Source organism: Sinohyriopsis cumingii, chromosome 16, assembly GCF_028554795.1.
Source record: "Sinohyriopsis cumingii isolate HCF-2022 chromosome 16, ASM2855479v2, whole genome shotgun sequence".
In the NCBI taxonomy this organism is placed as follows: Eukaryota; Metazoa; Mollusca; class Bivalvia; order Unionida; family Unionidae; genus Sinohyriopsis; species Sinohyriopsis cumingii.
Window position 1 is genome coordinate 37,429,514 of NC_142976.1, and position 13,218 is coordinate 37,442,731.

At 34.9% G+C, this 13,218-nt stretch overlaps 1 protein-coding gene across 1 annotated transcript in view; it reads right to left on the minus strand.

Moving 5' to 3' along the window:
• Positions 1-612: 612 nt before the first annotated feature.
• LOC149780224 (GPI-anchor transamidase-like) overlaps positions 613-13,218 on the minus strand; it is a 45,113-nt gene continuing 32,507 nt past the window's right edge. Inside the window, exons 9-10 of the mRNA XM_089936984.1 lie at positions 8,111-8,283; positions 613-4,000 (exon numbers count right to left, since the gene is read on the minus strand). Coding sequence (XP_089793110.1) covers positions 3,916-4,000; positions 8,111-8,283 — 258 coding nt within the window. The 3' untranslated portion in view covers positions 613-3,915. The remainder of the gene's footprint in view (positions 4,001-8,110; positions 8,284-13,218) is intronic.

Consider the following 13,218-nt stretch of genomic DNA (forward strand, 5'->3'; position numbering starts at 1 on the left):
TTGCCAGTAGCTTCTCGTGGGTCAGTGGTTCTTTCCGGGGTTTTCCCGGGTTCTTCCTCCACCATTAATACTGGCTGCCATGTATAGCCTATCGTGTGCTGAAAAATGGCGTTAAACCCTACAACAACAACAACCACCAAACTGTTTTGAAATCTCCAACATGATGAATGAAGTTCACCAAAATTAACCAGGGTGATGATAGATTAGAAATATGTATTTACAGTATAAATGCTACAGGAAGCTCACCCCTACTCCCAAATGCAATAATATTCACTGCATTAACTCATTCAGCACTGTGTAACTCTAACAACAGCCCAAGAGCCAGTTGTTTCCATGTAATGTAGCTCCTCAGAAATGACCAGAGATGCAGAGAACACTGCTAATGTACATAATGCAACAAATAATAAAGATCTGCGATAAAATATGCATCAACTTCACTTGAAGTGGCCTCATAAGTTACATTAAAACATTACAAGTGTATATTAAGTAATAAAAATGAACAGCAAAATGGAAATGTGTGTTAATTCAGTGATGGAAGTGGAAATGTTACTATGCTTGACACATGGCTTCATTACCATGTTTTCTGGTTAAATAAAGAATAACAAATTCAACTTAAATTGTCAGAATAACATTTATTATTACAAAAAAGAAGAAGTCCTTTAACCAAAAGTTCATGCTGATCTGACTATCTACTCAAGCGGATTAGTGACAATATGACTTTCAATATGGCTGCTTTGGTGGAAGTTACAGCAGCACCATTTTCATTTAGGATCAACTGGAATGGGATGAATGTGTGTGTGTATGTTAAGTTTCATTGCAACCCTCCAAGTAGTTCAGTAGTAGTTATAGCAACGGATGAACAACTGGCCTTTTCTTAAGTTGTTCTCATCGAGCTAATAAGAACAGCTACAGTTCAAGTCATTAATTTTACTGGTCAACTCTTTTGCTGCAAAAATGTAGCATGTTAGAGTCCACTTAACATCTATCAAAGAAGCACTTTATTTTTCTGTAATGCAGGGCATGTAAGCATCCATGTTATTAAAAGACCAGCACATAACAAGCACAAGACTTTGGAGTTGTGATAAACTGTTGACAATTAAGTAAAGCAATTGGGTATATGATCAATATAATCAGCAGACCAAGATAATCTTAATAGAAATGTAGATAAACACTTTGAGTTATGGCCTTGCATCAGCTAATGCAAACTATGGTTGGTATTGAAGGGGGTGGGGATGGAAAGTTTAAATTAACAGAGGATCTGCAATGTCAGAACAACATAAGTACTGTGTGAGGCACTTTACAACTGTTGATAATACACCTGTTCTGTGTTAGGAAGGCTAATTATAGGCAGGTGACTAAAATTACAGATAGGACTTGGAGAAACTACTGATAGACATATGTGTTGATAAACAGGCATACCAGCATAATTACTTGTGAAAAATTCCTCATTTAAATATGCAACATGCATACAATATCAGCACAAAGCACAGACAAAACAAATTTAGGGAAAGAAAAAATCTGAAATATTATTTTAAAAATAGCAAATCTCTTCTCTCTCTGCCAGTTTTTTCAACAATTAAAGTCAGTTTTTGCAACAAATAAAATAAAAACAATGTGAATTTTACAAATAATTGCACTAACACATTTTGTTCTATGTAATATATGCAATGACCTCATTTATAAATCAAATTAATGACTGAAATTAACAAGGCTTGGAATATGGAGAGGAACTAGCATTATAAAAAATTTACATTATAACAATCTGAACATTAGTGTACTATAATACTATATTCATATCTGGTTGTATTAGAGAAGAAAAAGCTGAATCTAGCTATTTGCTATCAAATTTACATAAGTTGTGATACGAATGAAAGACTAAGTACTAGCACTAAATAGGCATCATCTACCCCTGATAAATACTAACACTAAACAGGAATCATCTAGCCCTGATAAATACTAACACTAAATAGGCATCATCTAGCCCTGATAAATACTAACAATAAATAGGCATCATCTAGCCCTGATAAATACTAACAATAAATAGGCATCATCTAGCCATGATAAGTACTAACACTAAATAGGCATCATCTAGCCCTGATAAGTACTAACACTAAATAGGAATCATCTAGCCATGATAAGTACTAACACTAAATAGGCATCATCTAGCCCTGATAAGTACTAACACTAAATAGGAATCATCTAGCCATGATAAGTACTAACACTAAACAGGCATCATCTAGCCCTGATAAGTACTAACACTAAATAGGAATCATCTAGCCCTGATAAGTACTAACACTAAATAGGAATCATCTAGCCATGATAAGTGCTAACACTAAACAGGAATCATCTAGCCCTGATAAGTACTAACACTAAATAGGCATCATCTAGCCCTGATAAGTGCTAACACTAAATAGGCATCATCTAGCCCTGATAAGTACTAACACTAAATAGGAATCATCTAGCCATGATAAGTGCTAACACTAAATAGGAATCATCGAATCATCTAGCCCTGATAAGAACTAACACTAAATAGGAATCATCTAGCCATGATAAGTGCTAACACTAAATAGGCATCATCTAGCCATGATAAGTACTAACACTAAATAGGAATCATCTAGCCCTGATAAGTAACACTAAATAGGAATCATCTAGCCATGATAAGTGCTAACACTAAATAGGCATCATCTAGCCCTGATAAATACTAACACTAAATAGGCATCATCTAGCCCTGATAAGTACTAACACTAAATAGGCATCATCTAGCCCTGATAAGTACTAACACTAAATAGGAATCAAGCTCCTCTGTCATGTACTACCACATTTTGTCATGTATAATATACTCCACTGGTGCATTAAAATAATATCTGCACTGCAAGTGAAAATTAAGGATAAATGATTTCCAAAAAGCACAAGTAAAATGTTACCACATTCCATAATCTAGTTCTTTTGAGGTTCAAAACAGAGCAGTTCCTATGCTGGGCAGGGATCACCAAAGAGCTGAGCCAGGATGGGTGGGTGGGGTGCAATGCCTCCTTAAAAAAAAGGCTAAGAATAACACTGCATTGTGACGAATCTCCCCGTTTATTGAACTGCTTTTGTGAAAAAAAAATTTCCTAATGAATTAACTTCCGTGTGTACTACCATATTTGATCATGTATGACGCATGTCCAAGAAATGACCCTTTGCATGATTGATTTAAGACAAACCAGACATCATAATAAGTCTTTTTGTGAAAACCTAACAGAATATAACTTTCTGTTCAGGAACCCATTTAGACATAATAAAAAGATTTTCAAGCTGGTCAGTGGCATTTGTTTAGTGGTTGTATTGGTGGATGTCCAAGCAGAACCATTTTCAGTTAGGACCAACCCGACCATGGGATGAATGTCTTTGTAACGTTTTGTGGCAATTTTCCAATTTCCAACAATGGGAAGCATTAACAAACTTGTGCAAATGGACGGGTGCAAGATGAACAGATGGATGATGACAGACAACAGGCCATCCAGCAAGATCTGGTTCTTGACCAGTAGAGCTTAAAAAAAGCCTTCAAAGATGCTGGATGATTTAAAGGAGATCAAATACATATTTAATATAATTTCTAGATAAATTACTGTCATTTTTTTCCCTTAAATGCTGCCAGTTATATTGTAACATTTCAAGATATAATCCACTGTCCTGTTTCATAAAAAAACATCCGCTCTTGTAATCTGTATCCATGGTAACTCTTCATACTCTTTCCCTTGAAAACTTTTTTAACTGGTTAGGCTATTGCGACTTTGTAGTCTTGGTAACTCATCTAATGTGTTAGCCACGATGATACATCAGGTTCTTGTTACTTGTGACTTAGTAACCATGGCAATTTGCATTCCTAGCTGTTTTGAAGACTAGATTTCATGCTGCAGCAATGAGAACTGGCTAGTTGGGCATCGGAAACTGCTTTGCATAGGACAGAGGCTGCACACTTGTCTTTCGAGGTTTCTCTTCTGGACATTTATCTTTGCTGTTCAAAAAGAGTCTTAAACATTAGTTACTGACCAGTTATGTATGCAGTATTTTAAAAAAAAAAAGTTTTTGTATATCTCTGAACAACGGAGATACTGTAATTGAATATAAGGAAATGCTACTGAATGTGTTAAATGGATTGTGTCAAAAGACTGACTAAATACACTGATTATATAACACTGTAAATCATTAAGTTTGATTATCATCAATTTTTATGGTTTTGCAAATATAGGATGTCATTACTGTTAATAATAATAATAATAAAAATAATAACAATAATAATGTGGACTTAGTACTGCACCTTACCTTTTGAAGCTCTAAGTACTTTACAATATTAGATAACACATAAAAACATACACAATGACAAGATTACAAAAACAAACACCATGAAATTACAGAACTAAAAATGTTGACAATGATTAAGGAAGGAAGTCTTTAAGTCTCTTATTGTAATTGAAATATGTGAGCTTGGTTTATAAGACTGTAATTGAAATATGTGAGTTTGGTTTATAACATTGTAATTGAAATATGTGAGTTTGGTTTATAACATTGTAATTGAAATATGCCAGTTTAGTTTATAACACTGTAATTGAAATATGTGAGTTTGGTTTATAACATTGTAATTAAAATATGCCAGTTTAGTTTTATAACACTGTAATTGAAATATGTGAGTTTGGTTTATAACACTGTAATTGAAATAAGTGAGTTTGGTTATATAATAATGTATTTGAAATATGTGAGTTTGGTTTATAACACTATGTGAAAGCTGTAAGCTGGTACATGGCTGTGCCACATGTTGTGCCATCACAACTGGACTCAAATAATAACTACCTTTGCTCCAGTGCACCAAAGAATGAATGTAAAAGGATGGCTGACTAAGAACAAAATGGGGTTCAATAGATATCATCCAAAGGGAGCAAATCAAGTAGGCCTACAATGTAGCAACAGTCCTCATGAAAGAAATACTCCACCTGATGAGGGACTGATAAGCTCTCAAGATAGTTAAGGCAATCCACCATGAAATGATGGCCTCAAAATATTCAAGGAACCCTTGAGAAGAAGACAGATGATTCTGACCTTTCCCTTTCGTTTTAGATCTTATCTTTATCATCATCAGCACAGACAAGACCAAGGCAAATAATCACAATAGGAACAGGAGCTAATGAAGGTAGCTATTCTTTGCCAGAAAGTTAGATTGGCACAGAAGAGAACACAATCATGGTTACCACTGAACAGTAAATAAACCTTTATCCTTAACAAGGCATGGATTTCACTCCTTTTCCTTGCTGTTGCTAAGGACAGCAAGAAAACTGCCTTAAGGGCAAGGTTCTTGAAGGAAGCTTCGCCCAAACGTTCACAGACAACGCACAACACAAGATAGATTCCATCTAGGCATTGATGAGTGAAAAACCAGTTTCTGAAGCTCAAAAATATCTCATGAGATCTGAGAGGCAAGGATCTGCCACAATGATGGAACATCTTGATTACTGAAGAGTATTAGAAAGAGCAACACCATAGACCTTAATGGTAGACTCTGAACATCCTCTTTCCTTGAAAAGGAAGAAAGTCTGCTACTGCAGTTAAGCGGGACAGATCAAAATCAACACAATTCCTACCACAACAGTTACATAAAATCATCCACTTTGCAGAGATTCAAATCATGCAAAATTTGTATGGATCACTGGACAGCAGCAGTGCACAAGAACAAAAACCCTGGTTTATGGTAAATTTTTTAATTTCTATTTTTGCATTTCATTGTCAACATTTTGAACAGACTGAATAAACTACAAAACAAAATCTGAAGATTTATTCCAAAATGTTAATGACACTGTTAATTTGAACAGTTATACAATATTCTGAATAGCAAATAGCAAGTTTTGAACAGTCAAGTTGGAAGAAAAAAATATCAAATTTGCACCTCTCTGCTTGTAAGCTGTATGACAGCCAATCCAAAGTTAACAAATGTTATCAACTGACAATTAAAGATTCACTGGCTTAGACAAAGCAGAGAAGTTTGTCATGTACCACTATAGGACTTGCTTGGCTTTGAAATAATAGAGAATGTTTTCCTATTAAACCATAAGACTTGCTTGTCTGACAAACAACCGAGAATTATTTCCCATACCACTGTAAGACTTGTTTGGTTTAGAGACAAAGAAATTTGTCCTGTACCATCACAGGCCTTGACTGACTAAGAAATAATAGAACATTTTGTCTTGTACAACCATGTTAGGTGAGACCTCCTAAACAAAGCAGCACCACATGGATTATTTTAAAAAATTTCCAACAAAACCGCCTCAAAGCAGAAGTTTACCAGGGGTGGGACAAACAAAACTAGTCAGGCAGAAAAAGAATAGTACCACTACAATGCACCTTATATGGGGGGGGGGGGCCTCTTAAATAATGTCCCAGTCATCATTTCATTTTTAACTGGTTTGTTAAAAACAGTAATAGTTATTAATAAATACCACCAGACAGTGTAAGGTCATAACCAAATATGTGGCATATTGTGAATTCTATTTTTCATGGAGTGCCAATATTTATGGCCTTTTGTGGCTGCTACACACAATTTAATGACCAAACATACAACCCTGTGAAAACAATAGGCCAATTCTGTGTAAACACTAGGTCCTTTATGTGTAGACACTAGGTCCTTTATGTGTAAACACTGGGTAATTTTTGTGTAAACACTAGGTCCTTTTTGTGTAAACACTAGGTCCTTTATGTGTAAACACTAGGTTCTTTATGTGTAGACACTAGATCCTTTATGTGTAAACACTGGGTCTTTTTTGTGTAAACACTAGGTCTTTTCTGTGTAAACACCAGGTCTTTTTTGTGTAAACACTAGGTCCTTTTTGTGTAAACACCAGGTCTTTTCTGTGTAAACACTAGGTTCTTTATGTGTAAACACTAGGTCTTTTATGTGTAAACAACAGACCCCTTCATTAATCCTTGAATTTATGTACCAATACACGTCATTTATCACAAAACTATGACTATTTATATGAAAATAAGGGACATGTGTGTGTGTGTGTGTGTGGTTTAATAGCACATCAGCACAATCCTGGCTATATAGTTCCCACCAAAGGTTATGTTTCCTGCAAGAGCACCATGAATATAACATGATAACCCTACACTATGTTGAATAGTCCTTCTTTCTGGAGAAATGCAGGTTCTATATATGAGTGGCACAATACCACCATATCTGTGTCATTTCTTCTATATATGACTGGTGCCTGCTCTGTGTGATTGTCAATATACAAGTGATGCCAATCTCCAGAAAGGAATTCAAACTCCATTGTGCACCTAGCAGTTATAACATTTACAGTCTGGTCAAAAATACGTTTAACTGCAAAACTGGAAATGGCCGATTTGATACCTGTCGATACTTAAGAGTCCTCTCTAAGATCAATAGTTTTTTTTATTACCCTAAGAGCAGGTCAAATTAAATATGCTTCTTCCTTACTATAAGTGCAAGTCATCCACAGTTTGGTCACACTCCCTGATTGAGAACTAATATTACTGTGCCAAAACAAGTTTTGTTCTTTCAGTAAGTGACCTTGAACTTTAATTTTTTAAACAGGCTTTTTCTTGTCCCTAAATGCAATCCATCAACAAGTTTGGTCACCGAGTGTGATGCAAAGCCAATGTTAATATGAAGAAACCATTTTTCTTCCTTCAGTTAGTGTCCTTGACCTCTGACATGCTGACATCAAAATTGTTAGGTTTCTTTCTTTCATCAAGAAGTACCTACCTGTAAAGTTTGGCAAAGGTAGGTGCTACAAAACTGAAGTCATCATGTGGGAAAGGAAAATTAAACAGATATGGACAGACAGGCCGGTCAAAAAATATTATGCTAAGCCAAAAGTTATCACATAAATATAGCATTGTACTTGAAACTTTTGTACATTTGACACAATAAATTCTTGTCAGTTGTTACTATATGAAGAATGAAGAGATGGTGTACTAAGTTTGGCGAATTTCTGAATATTCACCCAGCAGTTTAGGAGATAGAGTTTCAAAGAGACAGATGGATGGAATGGTTAACAATATCTGACACTAAATTGAGAGAATAACACAAGATAAATATGCTCTGGAAAACACCTACCTGCATGAATACTCTGCTGTGGAATCCTGAAGATTCAATGTTTCTGTCAATAACTCTACATTCCGCACACTGCCAAAGAAATCTGTAATTATGGTTTTCTTGGGGTCCCTTTGGAATAGATCAGTCCTGACACTCACTGTGGACTGACACTGGATCTTTGGGCACACTTTAAACTGTAATAATAAATAGAGGCTTTCAGGAACAGTACATTATGATACCAGCCATACCTGCTATACTGTCTCAAAACCAAGCTTCATGCGCTCTGTTCATACATAAATTGACACCTATTTACCTGTACATAAAGATAGCACCTGCTGTTAAAGATGGATCCCCAAGTATACCTTATACACAGGTTTGACTGTAATCATCAAATGTTATGTAAAACAGTTAAAAATTAGAGAACAGAGACATAACATCACCTGTAAATATTACATTTCAAGGAATATGGTTGCCATGGTACTGCATAGCTTTTAAACATTTGGCCCTGTTGTAAATCTGGTTTAGATGTATAATACTGACTGAGACTCCTTTTAAAAACCTGCAACTTCTGGCAGCATAAATATCAGGCACAACACAGTAACCAACTTTACCATCAATTCAAAACTGATGTAATGAAGTACCACAGAGCATATATTTCTGTAATAATAAATTCCTAACACTGACCTTGCAATGTGATCTTTGAAATTGGGGATGAAAATTCATTAGCCCAACTAAAATGACAAGATAAAATTTTCAGCAGTGAAGTAAATTGTCCACTACTCACCTGATTAGGTGAGTGCTAACTCAAGGCTATCAATATTTAACTTTAATGGAAATGATGTTCTGAAAAGAATATTTAGAACTTTGTTCACAGAAAGTGCAACATTTCCACAGAAAGTTCGTTTCTTTTCTATTTGGTTAGATCAAAGTTATGCAAGAGGTTCACTCTCTTTTATACTAATAAACACTTTTATATTAATAAATCAATTTTATACTAAAAACACTTACAACTGGGAAAACAGATTGGTCTCAGTCTGTGATTCTTACAATTAGTGTTGGATGGGAAAGTAAGAATAAGTTCTGGAAAACAACCTTTCACACAAATGAATTTTAATCAATAACATCATCAACTTTTATATTTCTTAAATAGATGGTTGAGTAAGAGTTTATTCTAGATGTGTATAAATTCTAAGTATTTGCCTCATTGGATGATTTTTAGAGACTTTTAAATCCTTTCCAAGTTTTGCAGATTAAGTTCATTATTTCTAGTCAAAACTCTGAAAATGATCGTTATCACATTTTTACAAACAAATATTTTAGTGTTGTTGCATGTTTGGTATCCAGCACTCTCAATTTTTAAACTACCTATGCCTATACCCCATTGTACAGTACTCTCAATTTTTAAACTACCTATGCCTATACCCCATTGTACAGTACTCTCAAGTTTTAAACTACCTATGCCTATACCCCATTGTTCAGCACTCTCAATTTTTAAACTACCTATGCCTATACCCCATTGTACAGTACTCTCAATTTTTAAACTACCTATGCCTATACCCCACTGTACAGTACTCTCAAGTTTTAAACTGCACTCTCAATTTTTTTAACTACCTATGCCTATACCCCATTGTACAGCACTCTCAATTTTTAAACTACCTATTCATATACCCCATTGTACAGCACTCTCAATTTTTAAACTACCTATGCCTATAGCCCATTGTTCAGCACTCTCAATTTTTAAACTACTTATGCCTATACCCCATTGTACAGTACTCTCAAGTTTATACTACCTATGCCTATACCCCATTGTACAGTACTCTCAATTTTATACTACCTATGCCTATACCACATTGTACAGTACTCTCAATTTTTAAACTACCCATGCCTATACCACATTGTACAGTACTCTCAATTTTTAACTACCTATGCATATACCCCATTGTACAGTACTCTCAAATTTATACTACTTATGCCTATACCCCACTGTACAGTACTCTCAATTTTATACTACCTATGCCTATACCACATTGTACAGTACTCTCAATTTTTAAACTACCTATGCCTATACCCCATTGTACAGTACTCTCAATTTTTAAACTACCTATTCATATACCCCATTGTAGGGGCCCCGAGTGGCCGAGTGGTCTAAAGCGCTCTCCATTACGGATCACTGCCATCTCACCTCTGTCTGCGCCGGTTCAAGTCTCGGATTCAGCCAATGTAGGTATGTGAGAAAGCTTGCCAGTAGCTTCTCGTGGGTCGGTGGTTCTTTCCAGGGTTTTCCCGGGTTCTTCCTCCACTACCTATGCCTATACCCCACAGTACAGTACTCAATTTTTTAACTACCTATTCCTATACCACATTGTACAGTACTCTCAATTTTATACTACATATGCCTATACCCCATTGTACAGTACCTTCAATTTGTATATTACCTATACCGGTACCATATTGTTCAATACTCTCAATTTTTATACTACCTATGCAACACTCTGTTTCCATACTAACACTAAAAATACTGAATGTGGAAAATTCAAAGTATCAAAAGGTACCTCCATGCAATTTACCCGACATATCTGGTTTGGTCAAAATATCTTGAGCAGTTTTGAGAGATATGCACTGGTAATGAAATCATATTGAAAATAATGTTTCCAATCAAATTAGTGTCAAGAATTAACCTCTATTATTGCCTGAATCCAGCCATTCCCAGAAAGACAAATTTTTTAAAAATGTATTTATAATATAATACTACAAAAAAACTAACAGTATCTATGGGATGTAACTCTTCAAAGATGCTTTTATAATTACCAACCCATGTAATTGCTATCGGACTACCAACATGCCAGGCGTTCTTCAGTTTAAGCTTGAGCAATAGATTAATGAGGATTTGCAACTTTTGCAAGGAGGTAGCTCTGTGTGTGTGTGTGTGTGTGTGTGTGTCTCAAATGTAATGTGGTCATGTAAGTATTCTCTGAGAAAGAATTTATGATAAAAGAATTCTTTCCCCGCTGAATCCCATCATAATAATGTATGAAGAATGGGAAATAGGTGGTGCAAGAAGAGGAGGAAATGCATGAATCTGTACCTTGGTCACCATTTGGGGTATGTTATGGTATTGGTCCTGATATAAATACTACTCTCTTAACACGAGACATTACAAATGACAGATAATTGCTAATGACACATGATTACTGCAAAGTGTTAAATAAAGAGTAAGGAGAAACATATAGCATGTCCTTAGAGAGTAAAATACTGGGTCAATCCAGTGACTCTTTAAACCTATGCCTGCTATGACAATGTTTTGTTGTTGGTTCTAACAGCACTTTTAACACATTTTGGCAAAAAATGGATCATGCCAAGGCAATGGGAGCTAAATGCATTTCTCATGGAAAAAAGTGATGAACCTACTACCTTTGGATTATGAGTCAAACACTCAACCAACTAAGCTACTAAAGCTCCCTTTATTAGGTGAAAGCAAAAGTCAGTGCAGCATGAAATACAGGTCACAGTGACTTGCTTTTGTAAAAAGGTTGTAGTTCTCATCAAACCAAATTCCCTTGCCATAATTCACGAATTTACGTATGACAGTTAATATACAGCAAAAAACCCTTATGTAATCATGACCTAAATGCAAAAGCTTAACCTAAGCCAGTAAAATGTGAAATGTAGGTCACATTGAGCTTTTTTTTGTTGTAAGAATGTGTTGTACTAATAGAGATGCATGTAATTACCTAGTTTCATGATTCTATCAGGAAGTGAGCTTGAGAAATAAATTTAAAACACCAATGTAACTAAAGCGTGTGAAATTTGAAATATAGCTCAGTGACCTACTTTCATGATATGGATGTTTGCATCCCCTCACCAAGTTTCACGATTCCAAATACAATAGTATTTATAAAGTATGCAAAAATCCTGAGTTAACTGCTTGGATATGCCTTTATCTGCAAGAACGCTGACACTACAAAAGCTAACATCTTCACGGAGGTGACCTAAAACCCCAAGATGGAATCATCAACCTCCCCTGCCCTGCTAAAATTGCTGCATTTACAAACTATATTTGGAAATGATAGGCAGCATGAGTTTTGTTCCAGGAAGGAAACTGCAAAGGAAGGATGGAGACTAAATTGACAAAGTGACCAAAACGTTAATTAATAACGCTAAAAATACTGAAACAAAAACTGTGAATAACAGGCGTTTTGCCCCAGAAACAAAAAAGTATAAAAGTGGATGGATGGATAATAAATTGACCAAAACATTAAAATATTGAAATTGAAAAAGTGTGAATTCCAAATGGCACAACTGGATTAGTCAAATATATTTACCAAGTTTCAAAGAGATCCCTTGAGTAATTTATGAGTTATGCTCCTGAAATGAGTGCTGCTGATGGATGGAGGGAGGGAGGGAGGGAAAGAAAAATAGATAAAAATAAAAATATTCAAACCTAAAGAAAGATGAACAAACAAAATCTGAACCAATACTCCAAATATTATTACTAAATTTCAATGAGATACCTTGAACAGTTTAAGAATTATGATGTAGAATCTCAAATCTTTATGAACAGACAGGATGAATAAAATGGACAGGATACAAATATATAGGAATATTTTACCTGTAAAAATGCAGAAAGTAAAAAATAGTCAAATATTACGTCACAAAAATGTTTGTTTTACAGAGGAGTATATAAATGTCCAAATTTAAGTACATTCCAAGCAAGACATAATTTGAAAACCCCACAACTAGCAAATGATTGCGGATAAACATGTAAAGGCAGGAATTCATCTAGAAGTGTCAATGAATTAGTAGATTTTTTTTATGTATGGAAAATCATTTATACTGTTTCAAAATGCATCTTGTATCTCTGTATCTACAGTATCATAGTATGGAAAATTTATTGTATATCACCATTTATACCATTTCAAAATGTAACTTTATGCTTACAGTATTACAGTATGGAAAATTTGTTGTATTACACCAGTTATACTGTTTCAAAATGCATCTTGTATCTTTATATCTACATCATCACAGTATGGTAAATGGGTTGTATTACACCAGTTACACTGTTTCAAAATGCATCCTGTGTCTTTATATCTACAGTATCATAGTATGGTAAATGTTTTGTATTATGTCAT